This window comes from Lagenorhynchus albirostris, chromosome 20 (assembly GCF_949774975.1).
Source record: "Lagenorhynchus albirostris chromosome 20, mLagAlb1.1, whole genome shotgun sequence".
Taxonomy (NCBI): Eukaryota; Metazoa; Chordata; class Mammalia; order Artiodactyla; family Delphinidae; genus Lagenorhynchus; species Lagenorhynchus albirostris.
This window is the reverse complement of record NC_083114.1, coordinates 52,702,691-52,719,442: the sequence shown is the minus strand read 5'-3', so window position 1 is coordinate 52,719,442 and position 16,752 is coordinate 52,702,691. Positions and strand designations below refer to the sequence as shown.

At 55.5% G+C, this 16,752-nt stretch overlaps 2 protein-coding genes across 6 annotated transcripts; both read right to left on the bottom strand.

Annotated features, from left to right (window-relative positions):
• Positions 1 to 1,055: 1,055 nt before the first annotated feature.
• On the bottom strand, positions 1,056 to 9,498 carry TRIM65 (tripartite motif containing 65). 3 transcript variants are annotated; one of them, XM_060132897.1, is made up of 7 exons: positions 9,430 to 9,498; positions 5,644 to 7,494; positions 4,319 to 4,414; positions 3,842 to 4,075; positions 3,583 to 3,757; positions 3,381 to 3,446; positions 1,056 to 2,891 (listed from the first exon to the last, which is right to left on the bottom strand). In XM_060132897.1, the coding sequence occupies exons 2-7, from the start codon at positions 6,256 to 6,258 to the stop codon at positions 2,317 to 2,319; spliced, it is 1,761 nt and encodes a 586-aa protein (XP_059988880.1). In that variant the 5' UTR covers positions 6,259 to 7,494; positions 9,430 to 9,498; the 3' UTR covers positions 1,056 to 2,316. The 3 variants fall into 3 exon arrangements, with proteins under 3 accessions (XP_059988880.1, XP_059988882.1, XP_059988881.1); XM_060132899.1 differs by lacking the exon at positions 9,430 to 9,498 and having other exon boundaries at positions 5,920 to 7,433; XM_060132898.1 differs by lacking the exons at positions 3,381 to 3,446; positions 9,430 to 9,498 and having other exon boundaries at positions 5,644 to 7,433.
• Positions 7,590 to 12,584, bottom strand: MRPL38 (mitochondrial ribosomal protein L38). 3 transcript variants are annotated; one of them, XM_060132900.1, is made up of 10 exons: positions 12,450 to 12,584; positions 12,154 to 12,333; positions 11,728 to 11,805; positions 10,682 to 10,816; positions 10,394 to 10,602; positions 9,772 to 9,844; positions 9,556 to 9,601; positions 8,498 to 8,656; positions 8,172 to 8,308; positions 7,590 to 7,949 (listed from the first exon to the last, which is right to left on the bottom strand). In XM_060132900.1, the coding sequence occupies exons 1-10, from the start codon at positions 12,514 to 12,516 to the stop codon at positions 7,813 to 7,815; spliced, it is 1,221 nt and encodes a 406-aa protein (XP_059988883.1). In that variant the 5' UTR covers positions 12,517 to 12,584; the 3' UTR covers positions 7,590 to 7,812. The 3 variants fall into 3 exon arrangements, 2 of the variants coding, with proteins under 2 accessions (XP_059988883.1, XP_059988885.1); XM_060132902.1 differs by lacking the exon at positions 11,728 to 11,805 and having other exon boundaries at positions 12,450 to 12,531; XR_009537393.1 differs by lacking the exon at positions 9,556 to 9,601 and having other exon boundaries at positions 7,811 to 7,949.
• Positions 12,585 to 16,752: the final 4,168 nt, after the last annotated feature.

Here is a 16,752-nt window from a genome sequence, read left to right as displayed (position 1 = left end):
CCCCTGCTCTTTTCTGTCCCTGTGCCCACCCTGCTGATTCTGCCTCACAGACACCCAGAAACCGTGAGGAGTGGGGCAGAGATGCTGGCAACACCCCTAGGCTCATCAAATGTGTCCTCTTTATAAAAGTTACACCCCAAAGCCCATGCTTCTTTCTCCCTCTACACCAAGGCATTTTTCCTGGAGAGGAGGCAGAGAGTCCTGTTAGAATCAGGAGGACCCAGCGAATTTAATCTGAAGTAGCTGTCCAGGAGATTTGTCAATGCTTGCCTCCAGACCTACTTGGGAAGCACTTCTCCATACCACTCTATAAAAATAGGGACTTCCCTGGTGGTCCAGTGGTTAGGACTCAGCGCTTGCACTGCGGGGGCCCAGGTTCAATCCCCAGTTGGGGAACTAAGATCCCACAAGCATCACGGCAAAAAAAAAAAAAAAAAAAGAAAAATGGCAGTAGTGTTATATGTAAACAAAGGTTAATGATCACAATATAGAACCTTCCCACAGGGCAACACGGAAAGGACTAACAACCCAATAAAAAAGTAAATCCACAGAATAAATGACCCAAGGCACTCCCCACCATGGAAGCAGAAAGGGGGCTGTTCTTCCTTTCTCTGCCCCTTTCAGAACATGGGCTCGGCTGGCTGGACACTTGTGTCAGGTGCTGGGGCTCTGGGATCAAGAGGGACAGTTAGAATCTGTGCGCCGGGACAGCCAGTGATGATGGCTTCCTGGCCAGCTCAGTCCTGCATCCTGCCCTGCCCGGCCTTTCAGCTCCTGCTGTTAACCCAGCTGTCACACTGTTGGGCTGCCCAGTGTCACAATCTCCTTCCCATGTTTGGGGACCGCCCCACCTTAGGAATCTTACCCGAAGCTCCTTGCCCAGGCTGCACCAATCAGAGGCCTGGCCCTGCCCTTGAACAGAGAGCCAAACGGCTGAGGAGTGAGGCCACAAGGTGGAGTCTGCGACTGCGGCAGCGGCCGGCCGAGGCCAGGTTACCATGTGGGGAGGGAGGGACACTTTACATAAAAATAGTTTGTAACTTTTGGAGTATGTGTTATCCTTTAATAAAACTTTTATTGTCAGATACTTACACGTGAGTACATAAAACATGTGTGTGCAGTGGGAAAAGTTATAAAGCAAACACCCTTGGAACCACCACCCAGATCAAGAAGTGGAACATTTCAAGTACAAAACGACTGCTCCCCTATGGCCCAGCACCCTCACTTCCAGAAACACAAGCAAAAACATGTACAAGGATCTTCGCGGAAACATGTTCCAAAGAGCAAAAACCAAAATAAAAGGAGTTGGCAGTGTGCGGGCACCTACACGAATGACTGTGCTTAATCCCCACACCCCCGCTGGGGATAAGGTGGGGAAGACGGCAGCTGAGGCTCTGCCACAACAACTTGCCTGGTGGGATGGGGGGGCAGGGGCACTAGCTGGTCTGACTCAAGGTTTCTTTATTTTGGTCCTTTGTATAAAAATAAAAAATCTTCAAGTGTTCATTGTTTCTCTGTTGAGCAATTCCTCTTTAGGAAATGTAGCCTACGTACGTAACAATAAATATGGCCAAAGCTTCCTGTTCAAAAACAGTCATCACGGCCATATTTTTAGAGCCCTCAAATAAAACGTTTTGAATGTCCAATAATGGGTAAACAAATTCTGATTAGAATTTGTCTTTGTCATTAGAATGACTGTCTATACTGTAGTCATTCAGAGAAAAGTTTATAACAATGTGAAAAATGCTTGTTAAGTAAAACACGCAGAAAACACAATTGTTTATAGAATACGATCACAAGGATGTACAAAGTAAAAGAAAAAAAGACCAAACTATACGAAATGTTAAGGAAAATAACAAAAAGAAAAGAGAGAAAGATGAGGAGGGAAAAGGTAAATATCAATTTTCCCAAGATTTCCTCTAGGAATCGTTTTTTCCTCTGGGGCTGTTGCATGTATGATTTTGTCTGTCCCACCCTGTGGTGTGTCCCGCACCACACTCGCTCTCCTGAAGGACCAGGAGCCCTGGGCACTGCACTAGCCTCTGAGGTCCAGGCAGTGCCTAGAACTGGGCTCCCATTTTACTTCCTTTAGCCCCTGTCCCGTTCAGAGAGGCTGGAAAAGTAAACTCCAGTTTGGAGGCTCCACCCACCTCTCTCTCCAAGTGGCCCAGCCTGGTCCTGACTCGGTCTTCTGGCCACCAACTGGTCCCGTTAGAGCTGTGGCCTCAGGCCCCCAGGCCAGGGGCTGGGGCAGTTCTTGGGCCCACAGGCCTGGTGGCACCCGGTCCTGACCCTGAGCTCCATCCCGTGCCTTCCTCAGCTGAGCCCTGAGGCCTCTTCCTGGAGCCCTGGAGGGAGCTTGGCCTCGGGCCGATGGCACAGGGTCAGGGTCCTACCCTCGAGGAGCCAGAAAACGGGGTGGAGGGGCCGGGAGAAGATGGCATGAAAGGTATACAAGTGTTGGGTCTCGGGCTCCAGGCTGTAGAAGGTGAGGCAGCCAGAGGTCAGGTCCAAATCCATGCCCAGGAGCCGCCCTGATACCCCCGGGAGGCGCCGGGCCTCCCCGTTGTGCCAGGCCTGGGTGCTGTCCTCCTGAATGCAGAGCCCCCAGGAGCTGGGCCCACGGCCGATGTTGTCCGTGTGGGGCCCCAGCTTGCGCCTCGTTAGTTCTGAGTAGGCAACGCCCAGCGTCACCGAGTGGTTGGACACACGTACCTCCCAGTAGTGCTGCCCGGCCTGGAAGCTCTGGGCACACTGCACTTGCCAGAGCTCGAAGCTGCCTGGCCCATCTGGGCCCCGGGGCTTGCGACAGTGCTTTACCTGCCGGTCCTGCTGAGACAGGTAGAAGTGACGGTTGGCGCTGATGGGGTCGAAGGTCAGGTTGCGATAATCTGTTGGGCAGAGATGGATGGAAGGTGAGCGGGCAAGGGTGCCTGTGCCTGGCCACCATCCTGTCCCCAGAGGGGAGAGACATCTGCCGGGGCGACTGCAAGCTGAGCTAACGTGGACATCATCTCAGCATCCGACCCTCCATGCAACCCCTGAGGTGGAACCTTCCATCAGCCTCGTTTCACAGATGAGAAAACGGAGGTTCAGAAAGGTCACCTAACTTCGTAAAGGGGAAGAACTGTGATCAATCCCAGATTTGCGTGCCCAGAATCTCCTTAAACACTACACGGGCTGCACGTGTAAGAGGTGTGCATCCTGCAACAGGTGTGCAGAGGGGCCAGGCTAGCCCCAGGGAGGGGAGGGAAACAGACTTCCTGTACAGAGCAGTCATAGCACGTGCCGTGCACACGCACAGACCCACGTGTACACACAGCGCACTCACACGCACACGCTCACACAGGTGCACACACACATGCGATGGGCCTTCTTACTCTGCCAGAGTTTCCTCCTCAGTGGACAGACGAGGCTCGCGACTGGTGCCGGGGGACCCGGGGCCTCTAGGGGGCAAAGCAGTGTTTTAGGGGAGTGACCTGGAGGGGAGCTCATGGGGGCTGGGCCCTGACTCCATTACCACCCCAGTGGGAAGAACAGCTGGGCCCAGAGGGGTGGAGAGAGATCTGGGGTCAGCCTTACCCATGGAGCCAAAGTCAGCAGCCTCGGCTGGTGCTCCGGGGTGGCCCCCCTCTTCCAGGAGGAGGGCACACAGCTGGCTCAGGGACTCCTTCAGGCCGCCCAGCTGCTGATCTTCGTCCCAGTGCGGGAGAGTCAGTGGCCCGAGCGGGCCTGGGGGCGCCAGGAGCTGTGATTCCTGAGCCCCGGGGACAGCTGCAGTAAGCCGGAGCACGAGGGGCAGGCACCCCGGTCCCCACCCTGCCGCCCCAAGGCCTGGTACCTGGAGGAAGGTCCGGTCGTCCAACTGCTCCAGGAGGTTGCGAATCCTGTGGTCACAGCAAGACAAGGCCTCCAGGTGGCCCTGCAGTCGCTGTTTCTCGTCCCGGGCCTGTTCCAGCGCCTGTGTCTTGGCCACCTCGATGTTCCTCAGGGCCAAGTCCCGCTGCATCTCCAGGGCCTGCAGCAGGCGGTTGAACTTGCCAGAGATCACGGAGGTCAGGGTGCAGGCTGAGCTCTGGGTGGGCACAGAAGTCGAGGGCAGCCAAGTCCCTGGGCTGCCCGCTGGCCTGAGGGGTGGGAATGTGGGGAGCCATGGTCCCTGGAATCTCTCCCCCTGTTCAGCCCTTCCTTTCCTGCTGCCAGGAGGCATTTTCAAGGCAGCTTACACCTACTGCCCGGTGTCCCAGGAACCGGCCAGTGGCTGCTCGAAGGACACGGCATGAGGACGTGGGGGGCGTGGAGCAGACAGGCCTCATACCTGGATCTGGCTGCTTCGCTGCTGCAGCTCCTGTAGCTGGCTCTCAGCCTGGGTGGCCTGCTGCTGGGTGACCTCCAGTGTGGCTCTCAGCTGGGCCTGTGGTGCCCACCGGGGGACAAGTAACAAGAGAGATCCAGGATCGGCTGTGAAGTTCCCCCCTCAGCCAGTCAAAACACCTGCAGATGCTGGGCATCCCCTCCTCATGCCACCCCAGGTGAGGCCAGCACGCAGAGCATCAGCCTTGGTGTGTGCCCCGGGAGAACTGGGTCAGAGTCCCAGGGAGGCCTGGACAAGGCCCCTTCCCCACCCGGAGCAGGGTGGTGCAGAGGCCTTGGGCTGAAGACGAGCAACCTGGGGCAGAGCAGCCCCCCCACTACCCCCAGTCAATAAATGGGAGCTTACGCGGCCTTGAGGGGAAGGGGCGACGACCCAAAGCACCGAAGTTTTTTGACAGGTGGGCAGTGCACCGCAGGTATAAGCTGGGTTCTTCCAAATGCCTGGCCAGTCCTCAGGCCCAGCTTTGGACATGAGGGGGAAGGGGGCACCCCTATTTGGTTGTGACCTGTCTGGTCTCCTCGAGGATCAAAATGCTATACTCTCGTAGTTCAGGACTGCGCATCTGCTAGGATTTGGTTCCCTGTACCAGGTCAAGAGCCTGTCTTGATTCTTCTTGTCCCAGCAACACTTTGATGGAAGGACTGATATTATCCCCGATTCACAGGTCAGAGAAGTTGACAACTTGGTCAAAGTAATCAGGTCTTCCTAAGTGCAGCACTTGTGCCTCTGTTCAGGCCTCACCGCCTCCGGCACGGTAAAACATGCTGAACGTAGGAGGGGGCAGGGCAGACTTTTCTGGTTCACCCTGACTCTCCCCCAAGGGCACACATCCAGCCCCTCACACCCCAGCGTCACTTCCCCTCTCCCTAGCCAAATTCTAGCTCCTGCAGTGCATCTGCCGCCGGCTGTACCACCTGTTCCTCCCTCTCTCCCTGTTGCTGCCCTCCACTGCAAACTTCGATGCTTAGTGCAAGGTCTTTGGTCCCACAAGCAGTAACACCCTGTCCTTACTCTGTGCCTTCAGCAGCCACAGGGATTATCCCCCACATTCTGGCTCTGGGCTGCTTGACCTCCTCATTCCATCTCAGCCACTCACCCCTGTAACTTCACCCTGGACCCGTCACCAGCTCTAACATCTCTATTCCAAGCATCTGTTTTCTGACCACCACCTCCTTTCAAACCAGAATAAAAACAGGACCAAGCGAAGCTGCTGAAGCTGCCAGCCCCGCCCGGGCGCAGAGAGCAGGGCGGGGTCCCCCGAGGGTCACCTCGCGCTCTCGGCGCTCGGCGTCCAGCAGCGTACGCTCGTGGAGGCGACACTCGCGCACGGTGCACACGCTGCACACGCAGAGGCCCTCGGTGCGGCAGAAAAGCTCGAGCGGCCTCCCGTGCCGGGGGCAGCACGCGCCGGGGCCGGGTTCGGGCGCCGGCCGGACGCGCAGATCCTCCAGCACGCCGCTCAGATCCTCCAGCACGCCGCTCAGAGCCACGTTGCGGCGCAGCTCGGCGCTGTCGGGGAAGGGCTCCCGGCACTCGGGGCACACCTTCTCGCTGCGGCCCAACCAGTCCTGGATACAGGCCCTGCAGAAGTTGTGGCCGCAGAACAGCGTCACCGGGTCCCGGTAGAGCCCCAGGCAGATGGCACAGGTCAGCCTGTCCTCCAGCCACGGCGCGGCCATGGCGGCGGCGCGCGGCCCCAGACGCACGGGCGGAAGGCCGGGACCTCTTAAAGGGACCGCCGGCGCCCGGGTGTGGGTGCGGCGGGCGGAGCCAGGACCCGCCTGGGAAGACGAACTTGACAGCCCTTCTTCCGCCCCGACCAGCCGCCACTCCCAGTGCGCTCGCTCCACCCTGCGCCGACGGCTGCGGGATTGGCTTCCCATTCCGGTGCTCGGCCCCTATCAACTCCGAGCCACCCCTGCCTGCCTTTTACCACCCGAAACTGGGAGTTGGGGTCCAGCTCTCTCTGGGACCTCCATCCTGCTTCCCTAGATCCTCAGTCCAGCAGCTCCCGTGCAGGGAATCTGGACACAAGAGGCTTGGGAAACCCGTCGGGCCTCCTCCTGGCTGAGGGCCACCACCAGAACCTCTTCTGAGCCCCTAATCTGAAAATCTCATGCAAATACTACTAACAACAAGGGCTGTTGTTATCTACCTCCCAGGGGTTTTGGCGATTAAATGGAACAGGACCGCACATGGGAATGCCTGGCAATGAGCATGGCGCACACAGCTAGTGCTCATTAAATGCTCTCTCCTGACCCGAGGGGCCCTGCTGCACTTTTTCCTTGAGCTGAATTTCAGGCACTTGCCGGATTAGGGTGTCTCCCTTCTCTAGGTTATGCCTAATTTCGGTTCTTTTAAAGCAAACAGTGAGGTGGAAATTTCTGGTTACCAAGAGACAGAGACCAAAAAACAGTGGTTCCTTCCTACCCCCTTTAATGGAAACTAAAGCAAGCTTAACCTGCACTTGGAAGCCCCTCTGGGTGTCAGCCCTCTGCTGGGGAGAGTTCCTTGTCTGCAGGTCCCAACTGTTCTGGAACCTCACTTTTTAGAGAGGTGGTTCCCCTGCAGCTGAGCACAGAAGGATCCTGACTGCTAACCCACCTGCCCTGGGGGCAGTGTGTGCTGGGCCAGCGTGAGCTGGAGGAGGGTTAACTCTTTCTTTCCAAAGGAGCTGGCCTAATTTTGAGGCGGGGCGTCCTCTCCCTTTGATGCAGCAAGCGTATTGTCTTCTGGGTGACAGTATGTGAAGTTTCTCTTGCTGGACAAGGTGCATTGATCTCTTGACTGGCTACTAGGCAGTCTCTGCCTTTAGAGAGGAGAAATACCCTAACCATCCAGCAAGCACTCGGGAGCTTTCTGGGTCCTGAGCAGGGGGCGTGCCCAGAGATCTCTGAGACCTGCCTTTGCCCCACCTGACAAGGCTTCTTATTCAAAGTATCTGGAGGCCAGGAGCCTGTGAACAGCCGGCAAGGGGCCAATGCCCAGGGCTGGCAAATTTCTTTCAAGAGGCCTGTGGGAGCAGCCAGGGTCCACTGCCTGCTTTTCTTCTGCACCCGTCTTCAGCCAGTGGATCGCAGGGCCTCTGACACCCTCAGGAAGCAGAGGTGAGGGGTCACCTCCTGGGGTGGGAGACAGCCTTCTTCCCACCCATAAAGCAAGAGTCCCACCAGGGGGCATTCTGGCTGCTCCCAGAACACAGACCCAGACCAGCTACAGCAAAAATCAATATATTCATACCCCCAACTCCCCAGCTTTCTTCACTTCCAAGCCCTGGGCCTGCTGGGAGGGCAGCAGAGGGGCTGCCTCAGGCAGGCCGGAGAACCCCAATGCTTGCCCCCCTTGGCACTGTGTCTCTATTGCTCCCGCCTGCGGAGCCTGACAGGGTGGCCTGAGAGGCCCAGTCCACTCTCTGAGGGGGGTGGCACTCCAGCCACTCAGTAGATGCCATAGGTGGGTTCGTGACTGTCTCTGTACCGGTCCAGGTAGCGCAGGGGCTGCCGGTGGGGGAAGCGCTTCTGCTTAGGGTGATAAGGGGGCGGCCGCATAAACTCAAACACAGGCTCTCGCATGTCTGCAAGAAGAGTGAAGGGGCGTGTGTGTAGACTGCTGCTGGCCTGAGCCCCTCTCGCGTCTGCCAGGTGGGACTGCCCAGGCTGGCACCACCCAGCCAGCCCACCCCAGGAGTGGCATGCCTGCTGGTGGCCCTCTCCTGACAGGCGCTCCTCCTGGCAAGTCAGGAGAGGTCTGTGAGCTCAGGCCAGCCGCCCCCTCCTCCAGCCCACTCTGCCCTTACCCAGGAGCTGGTGGAAGATGTGGGTGACCGAGTCATCCCAGCGGCACTGGAAGAAGGCCAGGCCAGCTGGAGTCATGGCATCTTGGTGTTTCTTGTAGAAATCAAAAGTGTGGAAGGTCCGCTGGGCAAGCTGGTAGCTGGAGGAAGAGCGGAGCATTAGAGAGTGGGGAAGGGGGCACCAGAGCCCCACAGGCAATGCTGAGAAGCCCCTTAGGGTCTGCCTAGCACAGCTCAAGTTACGAGAGAGAACTGAGAAAGACTGACCACTGCTGGGAAGCTGGCCTGAGGCTGGGGGTAGCTGTGTGTGGGGGAGGGGCACAGATTACCAGGGTGAGGGCCGGGTGTCCCCAGAGAAGTCGATTGGCTTGTCCTGCTTGAAGAGCAGAAAGGCAAAGCGGTGGAAGCCGGAGCCTCGGGCAGGGAAGGGGGGCAGGTAGGGACACGTCTCCTGTCCTTCAGCCACCCTGTTGCCTGGGATGTTGGTTCTGGTGGGAGAAAAAGCATCTGTTAATTACCACTCGCGGGAGGTGGCAGCAGGAACATCCCCACCCGTGTGCTCCCTAGAGACTGATATACCTCCCCGGGAAGAGAGACCCTAAAATGATCTCTATTGTACAATCAAGTAGGAAGTAGAGCTCTGTAAACCCTCGGATGGACTGCAAACTTGTGGAGGGAACAGTAGGGGCTCAGAGGCCGACAAGGGCCCCAGGAACTGTCAAGATGAGAGCTAGGTCAAGCAGCCCGTTTACTGGCCCTGGGGAGCTGTGGGGATGCCACAGCCCTGCACGCGGGAGAGCCATGCGACCTTGGGCTGTTTCTCTCCCGGTTTCCCAAAGCCTCTAGGTTTGTCAGGGAGTGTTTGCCCAGCCTGGCACTGGGATGGCCGCTGTACCTGCCCCAGGTACAACTCCCCAGAGGGTCCTGTTACACAGGCTGGTAACTGCAGTTGAATAAAAATGCCTGACCTCCTCCCCTTGGCCTGGTGCTCAGAACCAAAGGCCACCGAGAAAACAAGAGGCAGCCCACAGGTACCGGAGGCCTCTCATGGACTCCTTTCCCATTTGATTGTCACAGAGCCCCTCAGAGTGGCTAAGGCACGTGGTGGCATCATCCTTGTTTTACAGGTAAGGAAAGGAGTTCAGGGAGACCAGGAGGCCTGTGGGAGAGGCCAAGGCCCACTGCTTTCCTTCTGCACCTGTCTTCAGCCACTGGATCACAGGGCCCCTGACACCCTCAGGAAGCAGACGTGACGAACCACCTCCAAGGATGGGAGATGGTGGTTAATCCATGGTGGAGCCACGACTGAAATGCAGGTGCAGATCTTTCCAGGGTGCCAGGGCCTCCTGGAACGCTTCTGACCCATTCCCCTACCCCAGGTACTCACAGCAGCCAGTGCAAATACTCGGCATCCGGTTCCAGCAGGTGTCCATCTGCACATAAACACACCCCACTGACTGCGGGAACTGCCGCCCCTTCCCACCTCCTCCCTGGGAAGGAGCTGGGGCTGGAGCTTTCCATCTGGCCCCTCCCCCAGCTCCCCAGGGCCCTGGCTCCCAGGAGGTGAAGGAGGCAGGAGTCCCAGTGAACCTCAGACACCTACCCAAGTTGGTGAGCAGCAGTGTCCACATGGAGCCCTCGCCTGCCTTATAGGTCACCTCCGGGGCCTGGGCAGCCTGGTGGGGAAAGAACGATGGAGCTGTCACCCCCATCAGGGATGGACAAGCTGTTCTAAACAGACCTTCGTTCTGGAGGTCAGGAGCCTGAGAAACCTTGGAGAAAGAAGAGTCCATTCTGAAACAAATGCCCATGACAGCCCCTTGAGAGGCAGGTGGGCAAACAGAGACTTATAGACTTATAGAACTCTACAGAGTTGACTATCCCGAGATCTGAACCACAAGAAGGCCAAGGACCAGGGGCTAGGAGGGCACTTTGAAGACAGAGGGTCAGTCACAGCAGTATGCCAAGATGCGACTTCTTTTCCTTTCACTTTACATCCTCTTCTTTGTAATTACTGTATCATGGTGTTGTTTATCAGGAAATCAAAAAGAGGAGACAGAGAACAAGAAGACCCCAGATCAGTCTACACAGATGCCGTACTTGTGTCCTTAACCACCATAAAAACTGCCTCTATAAATGCTTTCAAAAAGGAGTTGTTGTCTGTGGCCCCATGGTGGGATATGTCTGTGTACACAGGGCGGGGAGGGGCACAGGCCAGCAGTTACCTCAGTTGGAGTGACCTCATTGCCGTAGTACACAGGCACCAAGTCGTCCTCGCCTATAGCGTAGGCCACATGCAGGGGGACTCGGGGCACGAAGGTGGCCCCGTGGAACAGGTCTCGATAGAGGCCGTAGTGTTCAGCCAGACGCTGCTTGTGGTAGGGGCCACAGGTCCTCTCCCACTCAGCCCTCACTGCCTCCAGTGGGATGCGTGCTGGGAAGGAATGATGCCAGCTGGGATGCAGGGTCAGGGCAGGGACACACCCAGGACCCTCTCCCCTGGGAAGGCTTACCTGTGCGGAGGCGAGCGGCCCGTTCCTCCTCCACATTGGCCCGCAGTGCCTGGAGGACCCGCTTCCGCTCCAACAGCTGTTGGGTCCGGCAGACCTTAGGTGCAGGCAACCCAATGTCAATCTTGTCTTTGGGGTCTGGGGAGGGAAGGGGTGTTAGAGAAAGTAGGATCAGGTCTTGGTTAAGCTGCCTGTCCATACCTTTCCTTTCACTGGGCAAGCTCTGCTGCTAAAGCTTACCCTTTAATTCACAAAACTAAAATATACTGTGTAGTCAGCTTCACAGACATGAACAGGGTCCAGTTGCTAAGCAAATTGGATACAACTTGAGACTGATCCCTAAACCAGGTTACATCATCTGTCTCGGTCATGGGAAATCGAGGCGGATGGCCATCCCAATTATAGTTGGGATCACCTTCAAGCCTGTTCACAGCTGGCCATGGACTCGCACCTGTGTACCTGGCAGAATTCAGAGCTGAAGCTAGAAGCAAAGAAGCACTTCTCACACTTAATGCACAAAACCACACAAGTCACCTGGGAAACTTGTTTAAATTCAGATTCTGAATCAGCAAGTTAGCGTGGGGCCTGACACTCTGCATTCCTAACAAGCTCCTAGGTAATGCCCATGCTGCTGTTCCCAGAACACACTCTGAGGAGCAAGACCCTAGAAAACTTTCAATCCAGCACCCATTCCCATTTACGTTAGACTATGACAATAAGAAACAGACACTGAGCCCACATCAAGAATGACATTAGTCTAAGAATTCCGATTAACTGTATCCTTTAATCCTCACAACGATCTTGTGACACAGACACAATCTTTTTATTTTATAGTTGAGGAAACTGAACCTCAGGGAAGTCACTCCCAAGAGATTGACTTGGGTTTAAGTAAGATTCCACATGTGTGCCCTTAACCATCATTAAAACGCCTTTATAAACGCTTTCCAAAGAACAAACTCCTTAAGTGTAGTCAGTCTCTCAGGAGCAGGGTCCCTGAGTCACCTTGCCCAGGGCTTTCAATTTAATTCAGCAAAGTATTGCACACCTACGTGCCAAGCACTGTGCGGGTGCAAGGATCCAATGGTGGTCAAGACAGGCAGGATCCCCACCCTTAGGGAGCTCCTGAACTGGGAGGGAGGCAGCGAAAAGAGTCAGGATACGGTGTGGCCAAGGCTACATGAACAGTATTGTAGGAGCAGAGAGGGGCGTTCTAACCCGGAACTGGGCCGTGGGGAGCTGGTCAGGAAAGGGCTTTAGGTGTAGAAATATCCAAGGTGGAACTCTAATAATGAAAGAAGGGAATGTTCCAAAGTAGGGGGACCGAAAGGTGTGAAAAATCCTGGTGGGACTAAATCGCCACCGGTGCGCACGGGACCGCTGGCAGGCCCCCTCCCCCAAGCTCGGGGAGGACGCCGGCGGGGCGCCCCCGAGTCCCAAGGCGGCGGGGTCACCGCCCAGCTCCGGTCGCCCCGCACCTGACTCCTCTCCGAAATGCTCCCGGTAGGTCCGCCACCAGTGCGGGTCCCGAGCCTCCTGCTCCGCCCGGCGCCGGTAGCGGTCGAAGCTGCGGTACTTCTTCAGCCGCTCCAGGTTGCTCACGTCGATGACCTCGTTGGGCATGGGCCCCAGAGGAGCGGTCCGGCGGCTCAGGGCGGCTGCGGGCAGAGAGCGGGACGTCAGGCCGGCCCCGGCCCGGCCCCACGGAGGTCGGGGGCGGGAGCTGTCTTGATCCCCAGGGTTCGGCTATACGGAGACCTCCAAGAGCCCTCACCTGAGGTGCTGAAGCCCCGCCACCTCCAACTCCCGTACAACGCGACTCGCCACCAGGTCGCCGCCATCTTTCCCCAAGCCGCCGTCGCCACCGCGGCTCCTAAGACCCGAAAGAGGCGGCCGCAGCAGCGCCTGAGCGCACGGCGGAAGCCCCGCCCTCAGGCCCCGCCCCAGCATCATAGGAGCCACGCCCCCTCCTAGGCCCAGCAGTCTTACTTCCTGGGATCCGCGAGCTCCTCCCTCCGGGAGGTGGCTGCGGACCTCGAGCGCCCTGGCTCCGGAAGTGACCGGTGAACGGCGAGGCGGAGCTGCGAGCGGTCCGGACCCCTTCCCGCGTCCAGCCACCAGGGGGCGGCACAGACTGGGGACGGTCGGCCGGGCCCGCAGCCACCTCGGCTCAACGAGGTAGGCGCTTTGCGGGGCTCTGGGTGCTGCTCTCTCTCAAGGGTCACCCAGTCCCTGAAGGCGGCATCCTGAGCACCCCCGGCAGCACGGGCAGGGGAAGGGGTTGCGAGCAGGGATTCAGGAGTCCTCCTACTTGGGTTCAGATTCCAGATTGTGACCTTGCTGTCGCCCTTGCAGTTTCCTCATTTGGAAAAAAAAAGCACGTAGTAATAGTGCTTACCTCATAGGATTGTTAGAAGGATTAAATGTTAATTAACATATATAAAGCACTTAACTGTGGGATATGTGTTAGCTTTTGATCACCTCCAAGTTTTTGCCTTTGCCTAAACCTTTTCAGGGTTGTGTTGTTCTTGGGATTCAGTTCTAACAAGATGAAACTTGGTACCCCTGGTGATCTGGACCCGCTTCTGCTCTGGTCCCTCTGTCCTGGAATTCAAGCTTCTGTGACACCAACCTTTTGTAACCCAGCAAAGGGCTCTTGTGCCTGTGATGCAGAAAGCCAGACTCTTGACACTGGATTTGCAGCAGAGTAGATTTATTGCAGGACACCAAGCAAGGGAGTGGGAGACAAACCTCAGATCCACCCCAACTTGGTCTTTGAGTTTTGTTTTGTGGGGGTTTTTTTAGGGGAGGAAAAAGGAAGCTGGGGTTAATCATCATTTTTTGACATTTTTTTTTAATATGGACCACTTTTAAAGTCTTTATTGAATTTGTTACAATATTGCTTCTGTTTTATGTTTTGGTTTTTGACTGCAAGGCATTTGGGATCTTAGCTCCCTGACCAGGGATGGAACCTGCACCCCCTGCATTGGAAGGCGAAGTCTTAACCACTGGACCACCAGGGAAGTCCCTACATTTCTTTTTTTTTTATTTTCTATTTTTATTTATTTTTTTATTTTTTAGTCCCTACATTTCTTAATCAAAGTTTTGGGAATCAGGATGTTTCTGGTTTACGACTCTCTGGCCAGGTAGTCCATGGCTTGGGGGTCTGTGAGCTCATCTTGCCCTGGAGAAACGGCCTGAGTTTGCACATGAATGGAGATATCTGTAATAATAGCAATTTTAGTACATTAACGATGTTATCAACAGCAGCAGTTTTAGTCATCTGACTCTGGTTGGTTACTGTTCAGTTAGCACAGGATTGAGATCAGAGGGGATAAGAAAGGGAATAAAGTTTTGGATAGAGAGATTAATCATAAACTCGGTAAGGGAACATGGTTTTACAGGGACTCGGTTTCACATTTTTCACTTACTTAGCACTTTTCTCCCCCTGGCACCGGACCTTTGCACATGCTGTTACTTCTGCCTTGCACTCCTTACCTTTCCCCCTGTTGCTTGGCTACCTCCTAGGCCCCGTGAAGTGGTCCCTCCAGGACGCCTTCCCTGATGTCTCAACCAGGGCTGCTGACCCATTCAGTTGCTCTGGTACTAGCAGAAGCTTGACCCTCACATTCACACTGAAATGGCATGGGGGGGCGGGGTCTCTTAATTCAGCAGGAAGTGGCCACACCTTGAATTTGGTTTTCATAAACAGCAACCAAACAGCTAAACCCACTGTCACTGCCAACTCACCCATCAGTGCACAGCTACTGTACGTTAAGGCCCGTAAGACCCAGTCATTGCTTATTTTTAATATTTTCATTTTTATTCAGATGTTACTTATTTTATTATTTTGGCCGCGTCGTGTGGCATGTGGGATCTTAGTTCCCCGACCGACCGGGGATCTAACTCATACCCCCTGCAGTGGAAGCGTGGAGTCTTAACCCCTGGACCCCCCAGGGAAGTTCCTGGAGGCACTGCTTATTAATTTGTGAAATTCTGCTGATGGAAGAGCAGAGCTGAAGGTTGTGAGCAGACCAGGACTGTGCCTCAGGCCGGGAGGAGCACAGGGGTTCCTGTATGCTTGATGTCCTGCCCGTGTTTGAATCTGGCCTCCTTTGCTATTTTATCTTCTCCTTTTGTTTCTGAATCCTCTTCTACATGCCTCTAAACCCACCCCCACCCCAGCCTGCCCCTCTAGAGATGAAGACTCATGGGGCCTCCGGGGCAGAGGCACAGGGCTTGCTAGTCAATCAGATGACTGTTATTTGTCCATTATTCCTTACTTTTGAAAAACACTCCTGTTCTCTCGCTGTCCTAGAACCCTCTAAGAATGGGGCTTGCTGGGATTTTAACTGTTTGAAAGGCCTAGCAGGGATTCCCACTGGTATCAACTTGAGGCAAATAATAAACATGAATAACTCTTGAAACTGGAAGTATTAGTCCAGCCAGTGTCTTTGATCATCATTACTTTCCACCAATATTTCTCTTTCTACAGGGAACATCTGGGTTTATGACCTTGAGGAGTTGTTTATAATTTTGAAGGGAAAAAGAAAGATCAGCAGATACGTTAACACTCACTCCTGTGTGCAGCCGTCTTCCACCTGTGGCGTGGGAGAACGTTAATGAAAAGGGGGTGTGTAAGCCACCTGCCACACCTCAACGCCAGTGACAGGGATCCAGAGCAGTTACAGGCACTGGGTGATGTGTCACCGTAACTAAGTGGCCGTGGAACGTGTCTACTTGGCTGTTCCATGGGCACCCAGTTGCCGAGGACAGCAACCTGGGGGTCGTCCTCGACACATCTTCCTTCCTGACCCTGCCTGCATGTCAGGCACCAGGTCCCTCAGTGCCACGCCCGGTGCTGTACTGTCCCGTCTCCCCTATACCACGGCAGACAGCCTTCTGCCCGCTTCCCTGCCCGCACTCTTGCCCCACTCCGGTTGGTCTGTTCTCCACCCAGAGCCACAGTACTTTTTCTAAAACACAAAGATGGTTCCACCCTGTTTAAAACCCTTCAATGGGGCTTTCCTGGTGGCGCAGTGGTTGAGAGTCCGCCTGCCGATGCAGGCGACACGGGTTCGTGCCCCGGTCCGGGAAGATCCCACGTGCCGCGGAGCGGCTGGGCCCGTGAGCCATGGCCGCTGAGCCCGCGCATCCAGAGCCTGTGCTCCGCAACGGGAGAGGCCACAACAGTGAGAGGCCCGCGTACCGCAAAAACAAACAAACAAACAAAACAACAAACCCTTCAATGAATACCCATTGCCCTGAAGATAAAAATTCAAACTTTAACAAGGTAAACAGAGCCTCGTCGACCTGCCCCCTAATTCTAAACTCATTCCTGTTGGGTCTCCCTGCACCCTCCCCCAATATGTGCCTGTGATCGCCCACATATCTGTCAGGTGACTGCTTAAATGCCAGCTGCTCCCAGGCTGGGCCCAACCTTAGACCCACCTCCGGCCCTTCACACAGGTGGGAATTCGTTAAGTGTGTGTTGAGAGGATTGAATTCCAAGCTTCGACAAGGCTTCTAATGGGACGCGAATGCTTCCCTCCTCTGTGTGGGCACCACCCCACGCAGCGGCTCGGGGATCTTCTACTTCACAGAAGCACCGTGTGCAGCAGCTTTTCTAGAAGGAGCCAGCAGTGATGTGGCTGAGCGCCTGGGGCTTTGGAATCTGTCCAAGCAGAACTCAAATCCAGGTTCTGCTGTTTGCTGCGTCACCTTCGGCAGATTATTGAACCTCTGAGTCTCAGTCCCTTCATCTGCGAAGTAGGGGTGATAATCACACCCTTCTCCTGCTTGTGGTCCAGCCAGGGGAGTATGGGGCTGGAGAGTTATTACAGCAAATAACAGCCCTACAGAGCAAACATTTCCGAGAAATAGGTTCAAACTCTGATGAGCCATGGCAGATTCTAAGAATCCAATCATTAAGAATACTGCAATTTAGGGAATTCCCTGGCGGTCCAGTGGTTAGGACTCTGAGCTTTCACTGCTGAGGGCCCGGGTTCAATCCCTGGTTGGGGAACTAAGATCCCACAAGCCTCACGGCCAAAAAAAAAAAAAGAAGAACATAGCAA

What these genes read in the sequence shown, in the direction of transcription:
- MRPL38 (XM_060132900.1), bottom strand. Translation starts at nt 12,516, where the DNA reads ATGGCGGCGACCTGGTGGCGAGTCGCGTTGTACGGGAGTTGGAGGTGG. An exon ending in GCGGGGCTTCAGCACCTCAG is followed by an intron (nt 12,334 to 12,449) that starts GTGAGGGCTCTT and finishes CTCTGCCCGCAG; the next exon opens with CCGCCCTGAGCCGCCGGACC. An exon ending in ACTGCTGCTCACCAACTTGG is followed by an intron (nt 9,602 to 9,771) that starts GTAGGTGTCTGA and finishes GTTTATGTGCAG; the next exon opens with ATGGACACCTGCTGGAACCG.
- TRIM65 (XM_060132897.1), bottom strand. Translation starts at nt 6,258, where the DNA reads ATGGGAAGCCAATCCCGCAGCCGTCGGCGCAGGGTGGAGCGAGCGCAC. An exon ending in AGCGAAGCAGCCAGATCCAG is followed by an intron (nt 4,076 to 4,318) that starts GTATGAGGCCTG and finishes GTGCCCACCCAG; the next exon opens with AGCTCAGCCTGCACCCTGAC. An exon ending in TGCTGACTTTGGCTCCATGG is followed by an intron (nt 3,447 to 3,582) that starts GTAAGGCTGACC and finishes TTTGCCCCCTAG; the next exon opens with AGGCCCCGGGTCCCCCGGCA.